The 12,302-nt window shown below is 47.2% G+C and overlaps 1 protein-coding gene across 1 annotated transcript in view; it reads left to right on the top strand.

Annotated features, from left to right (window-relative positions):
• The window catches only part of LOC142558323 (putative sodium-dependent multivitamin transporter), a 129,644-nt gene that overhangs the window by 20,570 nt on the left and 96,772 nt on the right, over positions 1 to 12,302 (top strand). The window contains exon 2 of the mRNA XM_075670470.1: positions 208 to 659. Coding sequence (XP_075526585.1) covers positions 282 to 659 — 378 coding nt within the window. The 5' untranslated portion in view covers positions 208 to 281. The remainder of the gene's footprint in view (positions 1 to 207; positions 660 to 12,302) is intronic.

Here is a 12,302-nt window from a genome sequence, read left to right as displayed (position 1 = left end):
ATAACTGCATTTATTTTGCTACACTGGCAGGTAAGAATTCCTTAGCAAGTAGATTTTATTTGTGACATTTCTGTAACGTAGTGTGTCAACAAGTTTTCTCACGTTGCTGAAAAGTCAAGTGCGCAAGAACAACGCCACGAATTGGGCTCCCTGTTTCTCTTCGGTGCTTTTTCTTGTTTGTTCATTACGCTTACTTGTATCACGCAGAGTGCCGTGAAGTTTCGAGACGCCGACGGCGCCACGTTCCATTGGACAGTTTGCCGCCACCGCGCTTTTCGTCAATGCCTCTTCACCCGGTCGACTACGCCGCCTTCTCCATTTTCACATCGTTGAGCTTGGCCCTGGGTCTGTACTACTCCACGTGTAAAAAGAAGGCTAGAACTAGGTGCAACGACCGGACGCGGCCCACTTCCGCTCACTCGAGCCTACAGCACGAGGAAGTGTTCCTGGGTGGTCGCAGCATCCCGTCCTGGCAACTCGCCATATCCGTGCTGGCATCAGTGGCCACGGGCGTCGGTGTGGTCAGCCACTCTGCTCACCAGTACGCCTATGGGTTCCACTTCGCCTGGCACATCGCCGCCATGGCGCTGACGACGCCTTGCATCGTGTACTTCTTCTTGCCAGTTCTGTATCAACTGAAAGTGACGTCAGTGTTCGAGGTGAGCTGACAAATCTCATCCACGTATCATCGCTTGCCGGGAGTGGAAAGGGTACTAACCAGCACGACCGTACATGTTCACAAATCCACTCAATGAGAAACCGCGTGTCATGGCGCCACCCCACACTCTAAAAGTGATTACCTCCTTAAGGGTGTTTTGTTGTCGCCCTGGTAGCAGCCTTACCGTTAGTGCCTTACAAAAATTTATGCAGGGCTACAACGGAGCTCTAACTGGTCGTGCGACGGCAAAATATGCAGTTGAAAACTACGTAATCATTCTGACAGCCTTGGGCACACAGAGATATACAACAGGAGAGTTTCATACCTTTCCCTGTGAAACTCTCTTGTCGGGGCATTTCTGCACGCTGAAGAGTGTGAGAATGATTACGTAGTTTTCAACCACGTCTCTTGTCAACGCACGTATAGTTAGAGCTCTGATTTCGGCCTCTATACATTTTTGTAAGGACCTAACACTTAGGTTTTTACCAGTACGGCAAGAAAAAACCCTTTAGAGTCCAAATACTTTTGCGGTGCATTCTGTTGCTACACATTCAGTTGTTCACAGATTCTGTGTAAATCAGCCTTCGCCGTTGTAAGAGGCTATTTCGACTATCGAAATAGCTGAGGCCGTGTGACCGACAGCCAGGTCATTGCACGTCGCATTAAGAAAGAGTCAAGCGACTGAAGTGTGCTAGCCTTACTGAATGAATAGAATTTGTTGATAGGAAAGACAGAGAGGTCGACCTGAGCTAGTGCGCTCTAGTCTGCTACTCTGCACTGGGGAAGAGGGAAAGGGAGTGAAAGTATTGGAATGGATGATGATAATAAGAGAAGTGGTGAGTGCTTATGTACATGAGACAGTTGCCTCGCTAGAGCCGCTCGTCGAGCTTGGTGTCCTGCAGGAACTTCAACAATACTTTTGTTGCACGCATTGAAATTGCAGTGTCAGGCCATGGACCGAGGATAGCTTCCTCCGACAGTAGTTGCCTGCCAACGCTGGCTAAGAAACTGTCTAACGTCCTTCGCTCCAGCATATATGCTGGGCAGTCGCACAGTACGTGTTGCAGTGTTTCGGGCATCTGGCAGTGTACACAATCAGGGCTGTTCGATTGGCCGATGAGGTGTGCGTAGCGACGGGTGAAAGCAACGCCGAGCCGAATCCTGTGTAGCAATGATGTTTTGCTCCGTGTAAGCTTCGGGGGCAAACAGAATTTACCGTCTGGGTCAATCATATGTAGACGTCTGTGAATGTTATCAGAGTGGGCTCTGTAAGCCTTTATAAGGTCCTGCATGAGTGCCTTGATCATGGAGTTGGTGTCAGGTCGCGAGTAGGCAATCCGTACTTCATTAGAGGAAGAGGAGGCCGATCTTGCCTCACTGTCAGCGAGTTCATTACGAAAAACACCACAATGGCTAGGCACCCATTGAAAGGTGATCACGTGGCCACTTAACTCGGCACTGTGATAAAGTTCGACGATTTCCAGCACGAGCAGATAGTATGGTCCTTTGTTTAAAAAGTATTTTAGCGCCTGTAGCGCTGATTTGGCATCGCACAATATTGTCCATTTATGGGGTGTCTGCGTTCTCATAAAACGGACAGCCTCCCGTATTCCCGCAAGTTCCGCAGCCGTAGATGTCGATTTGTGGTCTAATCGAAATCGTTGAGTAATTCCAAGTTGTGGGATGACAAATGCGGCTGTTGTGGCAGATGGCGTGACCGAACCATCGGTATATACTTACACAAACTGTGAATGTTTATGAAATAAAAATATAACCCGGGTGCTAACTGTAGAGAGCGTCAAACCACTGTCTAGAAAACATGCGCTTCTTGCGTGCTCAGGAAATAGAAAGCGACGTCAAGTGATCAGACGTGGTTTGAGACCGAATACATCTGATCAGGCTCGACTACATTTAGGACATGCTTCCTTTTAAAGCCCCTCCATGCATGCACCACCGCTGCTCTGGATGGAGGGGCTTTAGTTCCTGTCATCATTCTGTTCACAGCAAATTTCAGCAGCTGCTTCTTGCATCACAAATGCTGCATTTGATGTCGCGCAGGCAAACAATTGCGGTGTTTACAATACTGGGCCCGCTTTGAATGTTACTTACACATCGGGTGCCCTATTCACGAAGATTTAAGTTCGTTATTTCACTTTGAGATTCGTTGGTGCGGTGCGCTCTAATTCTATCTGCAGCATCACGATTGGGGGGAATTCGTTCCTACGAAGAACTGCAAAACACAAGAGCGTTTTGTAATTGCAGGTGAATGTTCGCAAGCAATGTCAAAAGAAAGCATTCATACAATCTTCTTTTCATTACTGCCTGGAAATTAAAACAATACAAAGTATTGGTCATATTTTTCGATATTTTTCACTTCATGTCTTGATGTTTCCCCAAATAAATGAGTTATACTCTACGGCAACTAGTGATGATTTTTTTATAACTATCGTGCCACCTCATGACGTTTTCCCTAAGAAACGAGTTTTATTGAATGCACAGGAAGGGAGGGGACTACGAACTGTCATAACGTGCGCAGATATTAAGGGAACTGTGCATGCCACACAAATGTACCGGTTGACTTAATAACGATGCTACCATAGCTAAGTTACAAATATTTCACCAACATTTAACAAACTATTTCTTTTCTAAGTGTTCTTACCCACTGGTCGGTCGGCCACTTTCGTGAAACTTGGGTCGTGTACAGAAAGCCATTTTACTTTATTTTCATGCCATTGTGCTGACGTCATGGTTTCATAACCATCGACGCAAGCACTGGCGGTAACCCGCTACGTTCTTTTAACAACCAATGAACCTTACAGCGTAAGGTGTTACGGACTCATTACAATGGTAGTTTCTGTTGGCGATGTTGTGAGCCGCCGCAGCCGATGTCCATCGTTATTATCGCCACGGTTCTACTCACTATGGGGGATTAGCAAGAAATGAATGGATTGTCTCAAGGAAGAAAACGAAAGATTAAGGTGATATATAAAAACGCAAGAATGAAAAATATCTATGGCATATAAGGGACTCCAATAAATCATCATCACGATCATCATCTTTGGCATCATATCGTGCCATTTGTCACGCGATGTGAGATGCGCGCCGCTTAGCGTCGATACCTGCGCACTTTGCATTGCAGTTGCATATTATTACAGCAGGTGGCACGCCATGTATCAGTTGTATACGCAGCCGCATAAAATAGTTCGGGGTCCCTATCAAGTATGTGGCTCCTACCCTTTATGTAGAATTGACCAAGAAAAGAATAGATTGTCTTGATGAAAAAAATGGATTAAAGAGATGTATACAAAAAATGCTAGAATGAAGAATGTGTGTTGTAGGCATGATTAAGTCAAACAGGCTAGGTGACAATTTGTCACCACCTCATTTCAAAAGTGATGTTAATAAATTATCCTCATCATTATCAACATCACCAGAAGCAGCGGCGGCAACGAAACATGACGCTTGTCACACGACGTGACACTCTTGCCGCGTAACATCGATACGTGGAAACGTTGCATTGCTTTTGCGTAGTATCGCATGTGGTGGACCGATATTAGCAGTTGCATGTAGCATTTGCACGTTGCATGTAGCTGGACCTACTTAAGCAGGATAGGTGAATGTTTTCAACATGCCGTTTTGAAGATGATGACAATCAACCATCATCATCAACCGCATCGTATCATGCCACGGGTGAGTGAGTGAGTGAGGGAATAAACTTTATTGTAGGTCCGGCGAGCACGCGAACTCGTCGCGCACCCGGCTAGTCCCACGTCGGGGCCGGCAGGTCTAGCCCACCGGCCCGGTCGCGGGCACGCCGGACGGCCAGGATTTGCTTTTCTAGAGCGGAACTACGCAGAAGCGAGTCCCACTCCTCCTTGATAAACTTGGGGTATGTCGACCCACACTCCTAGAGCGTGTGAGGTAGAGTGGAAGTCTGGCCGCAGGACGGGCAGGCGTCGTCGCGATACACGTCGGGGTAAGCCTCGTGGAGAGCGGACAGACACGGATATGTGCTGGTCTGTAGGAGCCTAATCGAAACGGCTTGCGCCCTATTCAACTTGGGGTGCTGTGGTGGAAAGACCCTTCTGGACATGTAGAAATATTTAATAATCTCGTTGTGAGTAGCAGAAGCGTCCCTGTGACCGTAGAGAGGAGGGGAGTCAGTGCTCTTTATAGAGGAAGCGCGGTCGGTGAGGTCACGCGCAGCCTCGTGGGCAGACTCATTGAGATTCGGGGGAGCACCCTCGACCGCTCCTACGTGAGCGGGAAACCAGTAAATTGAATGGTTTGTGAGAGCATGCGGACTGGAGCCGCTAAGAAGACGAACAGCTTCCTTGGCGATGCAACCCTTTTGAAAAGCCCTAACTGCCGTTTTGTAATCACTATAGATTTCGGACCCCCGACCGTCTAGCAGGGCGAGGGCGATGGCGACTTGCTCGGCGACTCCGGGGTCTGAAGTGCGAATCGAGGCGCTATTGGAAATGTTTCCGCTCGAGTCGACCACAACTACGGCAAAGGTCTTCCCGTCACTGTACTCCGCAGCGTCGACGAAGCTTGCGCTAATGCCGTGTCGCTTGATCTGTTTGAGGACGGCTGCTGCTCTGGCCTTGCGTCTGCCCTCCTTGTGGACGGGATGGACGTTTCGGAGCACAGGGGCCACTACGAACTTGTCTCGAATGCATCTAGGGATCGGGGTACTGACCATCGAGAATTCCGCAGGGTGGTAACCCAGCTCTTCGAGGATGCGTTTACCTGCCGCTGTGGTGGCCAGGTGACTGAGTTGCGTGCGTTCTTGGGCTTCGGCAATCTCTTCGGCGGTGTTATGTACCCCCAGCTTCAAGAGACCCTCGGTACGGGTCCTGATGGGTAGCCCGAGAGCCCTCTTGACTATTTTGCGGATAAGAACATTGAGCTTGTCTCGCTCCGCTCTGAGCCAGTTGTGCACAGAAATCGTGTACGTGAGGTGGCAGATTACGAAGGCATTGATCAGCCTGAGAAGATTGTTTTCCTTCGTGCCTCGATGCCGGTTTTGCGATTCTGCGAACGAGGCGGAAAGCGTTGTACGTCTTTGCGATGACCTTGTGGAGAGCAGTTCCGTTCCCGCCGTTGAATTCGACAAACATGCCCAGGACCCGAATAACGCCGACCTTGGGTATCACCCCGCACCCCCGACCCCCCGTCACAAGTGCGAAGTCTGATGCTACTTTCAGAGACTGGCTTCCAATCTTTGGGTTTGCCTCCCTTCTATTTTCTGTAAAGTAGGAGCTCCGACTTCGCGGGGAACCATCGATGTCAAGGAATGTGCGACACGTAGCCCAGATACCTGTTTTTACTCTTTGGAACACGTTATGGGCCATCCTCGCAAGGTACAAACTGTCGCTGAGGAAGCCAAACGTTGAGCTACCCGCGCGGCTACAACCAGGCAACGTCGGGCTCATCGCATCACTGTGCAGAGAGCAGCACAAGCCGCAGCTCGCCTTCGACACCGTGTGGACCGTCCAGATCGTTCTTGTGAAAACGACACGAAGAGACTTCACCGTGAAGACCCAGTATTGCATGTAGTCGAAAATGGAGCTCCTCTGGAGCCGCTCCTCCAGCTTACGCTGCGAGTATGCTGCGTGTGCCGCGCAGTCCTGTGACATTTCATGATTAAACATGCAGCTCCGGTAGCCAGTACTAGGGGGATCGGCATGCACCTATCTTCTATTCCTCTTGGAACGCCCCCTCCCTATCAATGTCTTGGGTTATTTAAAAAAATTCACGATTAAAGCCAGTCACATAGCAACACTCAGAACTCACTAGCGCTTGCTACAAGGTTATGCGCTTGCTACGAAGCCTGTATTACAATGATGGCGTAGAGACGATGAGGCGATGAGAAAAGTATGACGAGAGTCACCTGATGAATATGTAGTGACAACGATGGCACGACGGCAGCCCAATGGCGGTATGACAACAGATGCAGGATAGTGTGTGTATCACGAAGACGGAGCGATAATGATGACATAACAATGACAGCAGAATCTTGATCTAATGTGGACAGCCTAATTACGATAGACTAATGACAAAGGATTGACATCGACGGAACTACGATGGCAGCATGACGACATTGTGATGAAGTTACTGAAGGGAAGATGATGGCAAAATGACAGCGTGAAGACCATAGCATGATGACAATGGGATGATGTCGACTGCGTCACGACGATCACGTCACGACAAAAGGATGACGTTACAAAAACGAGGACGATGGTGAAGCGACAAAGTGACGACGATGACATGTTGACAATGGTATGACGACGACAGCATGACGAGAATTGGATGACGAAGTTAGAATAAAGTTGATGGGAACGATGCCGACCGCATCACGACGGCAACGTGTCAAGGCATGCGTTGCGACTGGATGACTTGACGATAATTGAACGGCAAAGTGGCATTGACGAAAACAAACGACCAACGGCCTCACAACTACGAGGGCACACAGCGGCTCAAGCTATTTGACAACGTGGCCCGCTGGGTCGGCATAGAAGGTTTGACAACGACAGCAGGACGGTTGATCGAGCTTCGTCATCCGACTTATTTCATGTAGGTGTCTTCGCGTCATTCTCATACAGGCATCGTGACGCAGTCGTCGTCACGCCATTCTCGGTCTACACACGCCGTCCAATCCAATTGATCAGATCACGAAGCTGAAATGAAGAAGATGGAAAGACCGCGGCGGCATTATGACGACGAGCGCATACCTAGTGCCTCAAGCTGGTAGACAACTCCGACCACTGGGTCGGTGTACGAGGCTAGATGGAAAATTATGGCCGAACATGTCCCACAAAGGCTGTCGATGGTAAGGCGATTAGCATTTGAACCATGAGCAGACACACCCTATTTCTGAAGTTACGTTTATATAAGATCTGTGATGGTCATTAGGCGACCTCCGTTTTGTTGTATATATGTGACATACCCAGGTCCACTTTGTTTTGACACTTGCTTCGCAAGGTCGTCCATGGGCATAGACGGATTACCACGACTTTTTGGCGCAAACCCAGTGACGACATTGAAATGACGAAGAAACGACTTCACTGGAACGACAAAGGAACTAAAAAAACGACAACACGTCAATAATAACGTGACGATTCGTAAATGATTGCAATGGTACAACAATGAAATGAAGACAATGGTATGACGACGACTGTGTAACGGCGAACGAACGCCAAATAAGGAATTACGGGCTATGGCATGACCACCGCTGCATGACGATAATCTTACGGCGACGTATGCATGATAGTAACTGTCTGACCATGACGCCATGATGGCGATGGCATGACAGCTGCTCCAAATTTACAATCGAGTGAAAATAGCACATAATAAATGCCGCAGTAACGATGTCGAAGGATAGAGGACGGAGGTATGAGCACGACGTCATGACGACAATGGGATCACTTTATTAAAGTGACAACCACGGTAAGCAGAAGGCGTTACGACGAAGGCACGACGAGAATAGTACGATGATGACGGCATAAGGACGACGGTGTGACAGCGATTGTGAAGCAAGAGTCGGATTTTGAAAATAGGAGGACGGTATAGTAACCATGACGGCATCTCGACGATGTTATCACAAATGAATGAGGACAACTGCATGCAAAGAATGACATGACAATCGTATGATGGCAATTGGATTGGACGGCGTGTGTAGACCGAGAATGGCGTGACGACGACTGCGTCACGATGCCTGTATGAGAATGACGCGAAGACACCTACATGAAATAAGTCGGATGACGAAGCTCGATTGATGACGCTGGCATGACCACACGGCATGACGAAGACACAATGGCGATGTTGCGAAGACACGCCGTGTAATCACCATTGAATGAGGACAGCCCAATACGATAGTGTGACGAAGAAGGATTGACCAGGATGGAAAGTCGAAGGTGCCATGAAGAAGACGGTATGACAACAGGGTATGGCGACGACAGCCTGACGATTACGGAGAATCTCGACGCATGCCAAAAAGTCGAACCACGAAGCCAGGGTGACGACCATTGCACAAGCACTACGCCATCACAACAACGGTATGACAACTAAACAATGGCCACGACTATATGACAACCACACGATCGTGACGATGACATAACAAAGGTATGAGGACAATGGGATGACGACGAGTGCATGACGATATTGCCCGACAAAGACTTATCACAGTGCCGATATGGGGACGATGGCATGACGAGGTTCCGACAACGGGGCTGGAGAGGCGATGATGAAACGACCACAACGGTCACCCCAGCGGTGGCGACGATGACGACTGAATGACTACGAGGGCGACGCGTCGACAGCACGACGAGAGTCAGAGGACAAAGTTAGAATGATGACGATGCAGTGCACGCGACGGCATCATGACCACGACCATACGGTTTAACTGACTGGCTGGCTTGCGGACACATGGATTCAAAACGCCTTAAGTCAGCAAATGATGCTAATCACTTTGAGAATTTCAGTTTTGTTCACCATATTTGTGGATGTCCAATGCGCACACGTCACTTTCACGCGTGGATCATTTGGCGGTTTTGTGGCGTCGCTTAAGAAACCAACATTTTTTTTAAGAATAGCGGAGGGATAATGTCCGCAAAGGCAATGAATGGTGAAGAATATTTTTCGGCATACTCGTGCATAATCGGCGCATAGACTTCATATTGAGAAATATAATTTTTGCTGTTTCTTGACGTCGTGAAAAGGCAAGCGAAGGCAACTTGGCCCAATAAAAGTTTGCCAATCGCAGAGTACTATTGGAAAAAGTAGAACTGAAACAGACTGGAATAGTTAATCTAGGTACACTGGCACTAGAAAGATGAGGACACGAAGCCACATGAAATACACACCACAAGCGCCAACGGCTCCAGTTGCTGACAAGTATGAACACGTGGCTTGTTCAGCATAGGGCAAGTGCAACTAAATATCTATTATTTAGTCATACCAACAGGCGATGCGCCGAAGTTCAATACGGGCCTTACTAGCACAAACCAAACTCGGGGATTCTTGGGCCAAAAGCTGGGAAGCTGAAGGTTTGCGGCGATGACAGGAGACGTAGTCATGGCGTCGTCTCTGTCAGCAGGAGTAGGAGCAGTTTCGTCTATGGCTGGTGTTCGAGAAAAAAAAAAGACGTCAATGTCCTGGATCACCACTTGTTGGGAGCTTGCATTAGAGCAGGCAAGAAATACACGTTTTGACAGCTTCAGAAGGGATAGTCGAGTGGCTTCATTTCAGAATAAATGCAGGTTTGCCCAGTGGCTGTGGTGCTGCCCCCGTCGGGCAGCCGCCTCCATTCAAACAAAGAGCAAGGGGAAATGACCCCCTCCTCCTCCCCCCCGGGGGAGAAAGGGCAAGGTAAACTGGATTTCTGGGCAGCACGCATAACGAAGTGAATGGACGTTCGCTACACACCGATAGGAAGTCAGGTTCGATTGACGAAGAATTAAATGATGAACGCTAGTAAATATTTGCTCCTCGTTTTCAAGATTGCCTCTGTGAATTCGGGGGTTAGCTTAGCCCTCTGTTATTTTAAGTGTAAGTTATAGTGCGGGGCCTCCTATTTAAGTTCATGGGAAAAGACAAATCATATTTCTCGGCAGCAACTGCACCAGATTTGATGAAGTTGCATCTAATAGAAAAACGTAAAATTTACTGCCTGTTTGTAGCACATTGTTTATTGGGGCCATCGCCTTTATAATAGATCTTAAAAATTGCATACACTGCAACTCTGTAAATTACAGGTATTAACACATGTAAATAAAAGACATAATTATGTATACATGACCCAAAACCATTACTATGTGAGTGGAACTTTTTCAATACCCACGTAAATAATGTCAAAAATGCAAGTAATATTTAATTTCATATACCAGATGTGTGCGCTTTAGATGCTGTAACTGCTGAGCACGAGGTCGCGGGATCGAATCCCGGCCACGGCGGCCGCATTTCGATGGGGGCGAAATGCGAAAACACCCGTGTGCTTAGATTTAGGTGCACGTTAAAGAACCCCAGGTGGTCAAAATTTCCGGAGTCCTCCACTACGGCGTGCCTCGTAATCAGAAAGTGGTTTTGGCACGTAAAACCCCAAATATTATTATTAGATGCTGTAACTCACACAGTTTACATTACTGCGACATCTATTCTCGGCGCAGAACCAGGAATTTGTAAAATTCGTCCTATTTTTTCTCAGACCTGCCATTTTTTTAAATTTTCTTCTGAAACTTTCAGGCCTCAATTCAAAATTCCGCTTCCAACTGCTATTATAAATTAACTTTCTCTATCAAATGTAACACATTTTCATTCTATTGGCCCAGTGGTTATCTCAGAAACTAGTTTCTGCGTTACGCATGTATCTGAATATGCGGTATTGCAGTTGGGCAGGAGCTAACGCTGCCTGTTAAGAATGTCGTGCGGTTTATACCTCAATTAAAGCAACATCCTTTAATGACTACCCCAATAGTGAACTTCAAGCTGTTCGGTGCATTTAAATATATGTGTGAGCCATTTTTGAAATCAATTGATCTCGAAGTTGGCGCTTTTTCTGTGTGGTTCATGCGTCTTCGTGTGCCCATCTGTCCATTTCAAGCAGCCTTATGTTAAGCAGCTTTATAATTAGACAGAATTACGTTTCGGCGCCCCTTATGTTGGATAGCATGATTCATCATCATCATCATCATTTATTAACCCTTAAGGGCCTTTATTAACATAACGGGGGAAGCAGTATCGAAATAACGTATAAAGGAGCGAATGCTATACAACAATGAATTAACTACGTTACAAGTACAGAGCGCGCACACACACAAAAAGGATACACTAAAGAGCAGTGGTAAACAAAAGGCAAAAAAAGAAAGGTAAAACACACATCCTCCCATAGAAGGATGGGATGGAGCAAGTAATTAGGAATGAGCTAACAAACGAGGATATGCTTTGTAATAAAAGATTGACACCCAACCGGACATTGGAATAGAAGACAAAGTATACAAATCATAATGTAAATCAATTCGACAACGCCTGCATCGTAAAAATGGTGTGAGAAAACAAAAATGCGTAGTTCAAGTTATTTAACGAAAAGCTCAGTTAAGGACTGCCTAAATTTTTCTGGATTTTTCTCAAGAGCAACTGCTTCGGGAAGGCAATTCTACTATTCAATGGCTGCGGGAAGAAACGATTTATTGAATGCAAGAGTCGAACCATGAAGGTGTTCGACGCTGTTGGAGTTGAACAGGCGGCGAGAAGTTCGAGTGGGTGGAAGTAACAGTGTACCATGCAGGTTAGAAAAGTTGTGATATAGCTTATGGAACAGGCTGAGACGTGAGATTCTGCGTTTTACTGCTAAAGGGGGTAGTTCAAGAGTTGATTTAATGTGGGTTACGCTGACGTGTGTACTATAGTTCGATGAAATAAATCGGGCAGCACGATTTTCTACCGACTCGACAGAGGTAATTAATTAATCTTGGTAAGGGCTCCAATTGGGAGAGGCATATGCAAGTTTGCTTCTAAGGAAGGTTTCGTAGGGTATTTTCCTGATTTCCGGGGGGGACAGACGTAGTGTTTTTTAAAGTAAACTAGCGACCTTGAGGTATCACTTACGACATTCGAGATATGCTCTGACCATGTCAGTTTACTA

The sequence above is a fragment of the Dermacentor variabilis genome, chromosome 9 (genome assembly GCF_050947875.1).
Source record: "Dermacentor variabilis isolate Ectoservices chromosome 9, ASM5094787v1, whole genome shotgun sequence".
NCBI classification, from domain to species: domain Eukaryota; kingdom Metazoa; phylum Arthropoda; class Arachnida; order Ixodida; family Ixodidae; genus Dermacentor; species Dermacentor variabilis.
This window is presented reverse-complemented; position numbering and strand designations above follow the sequence as displayed.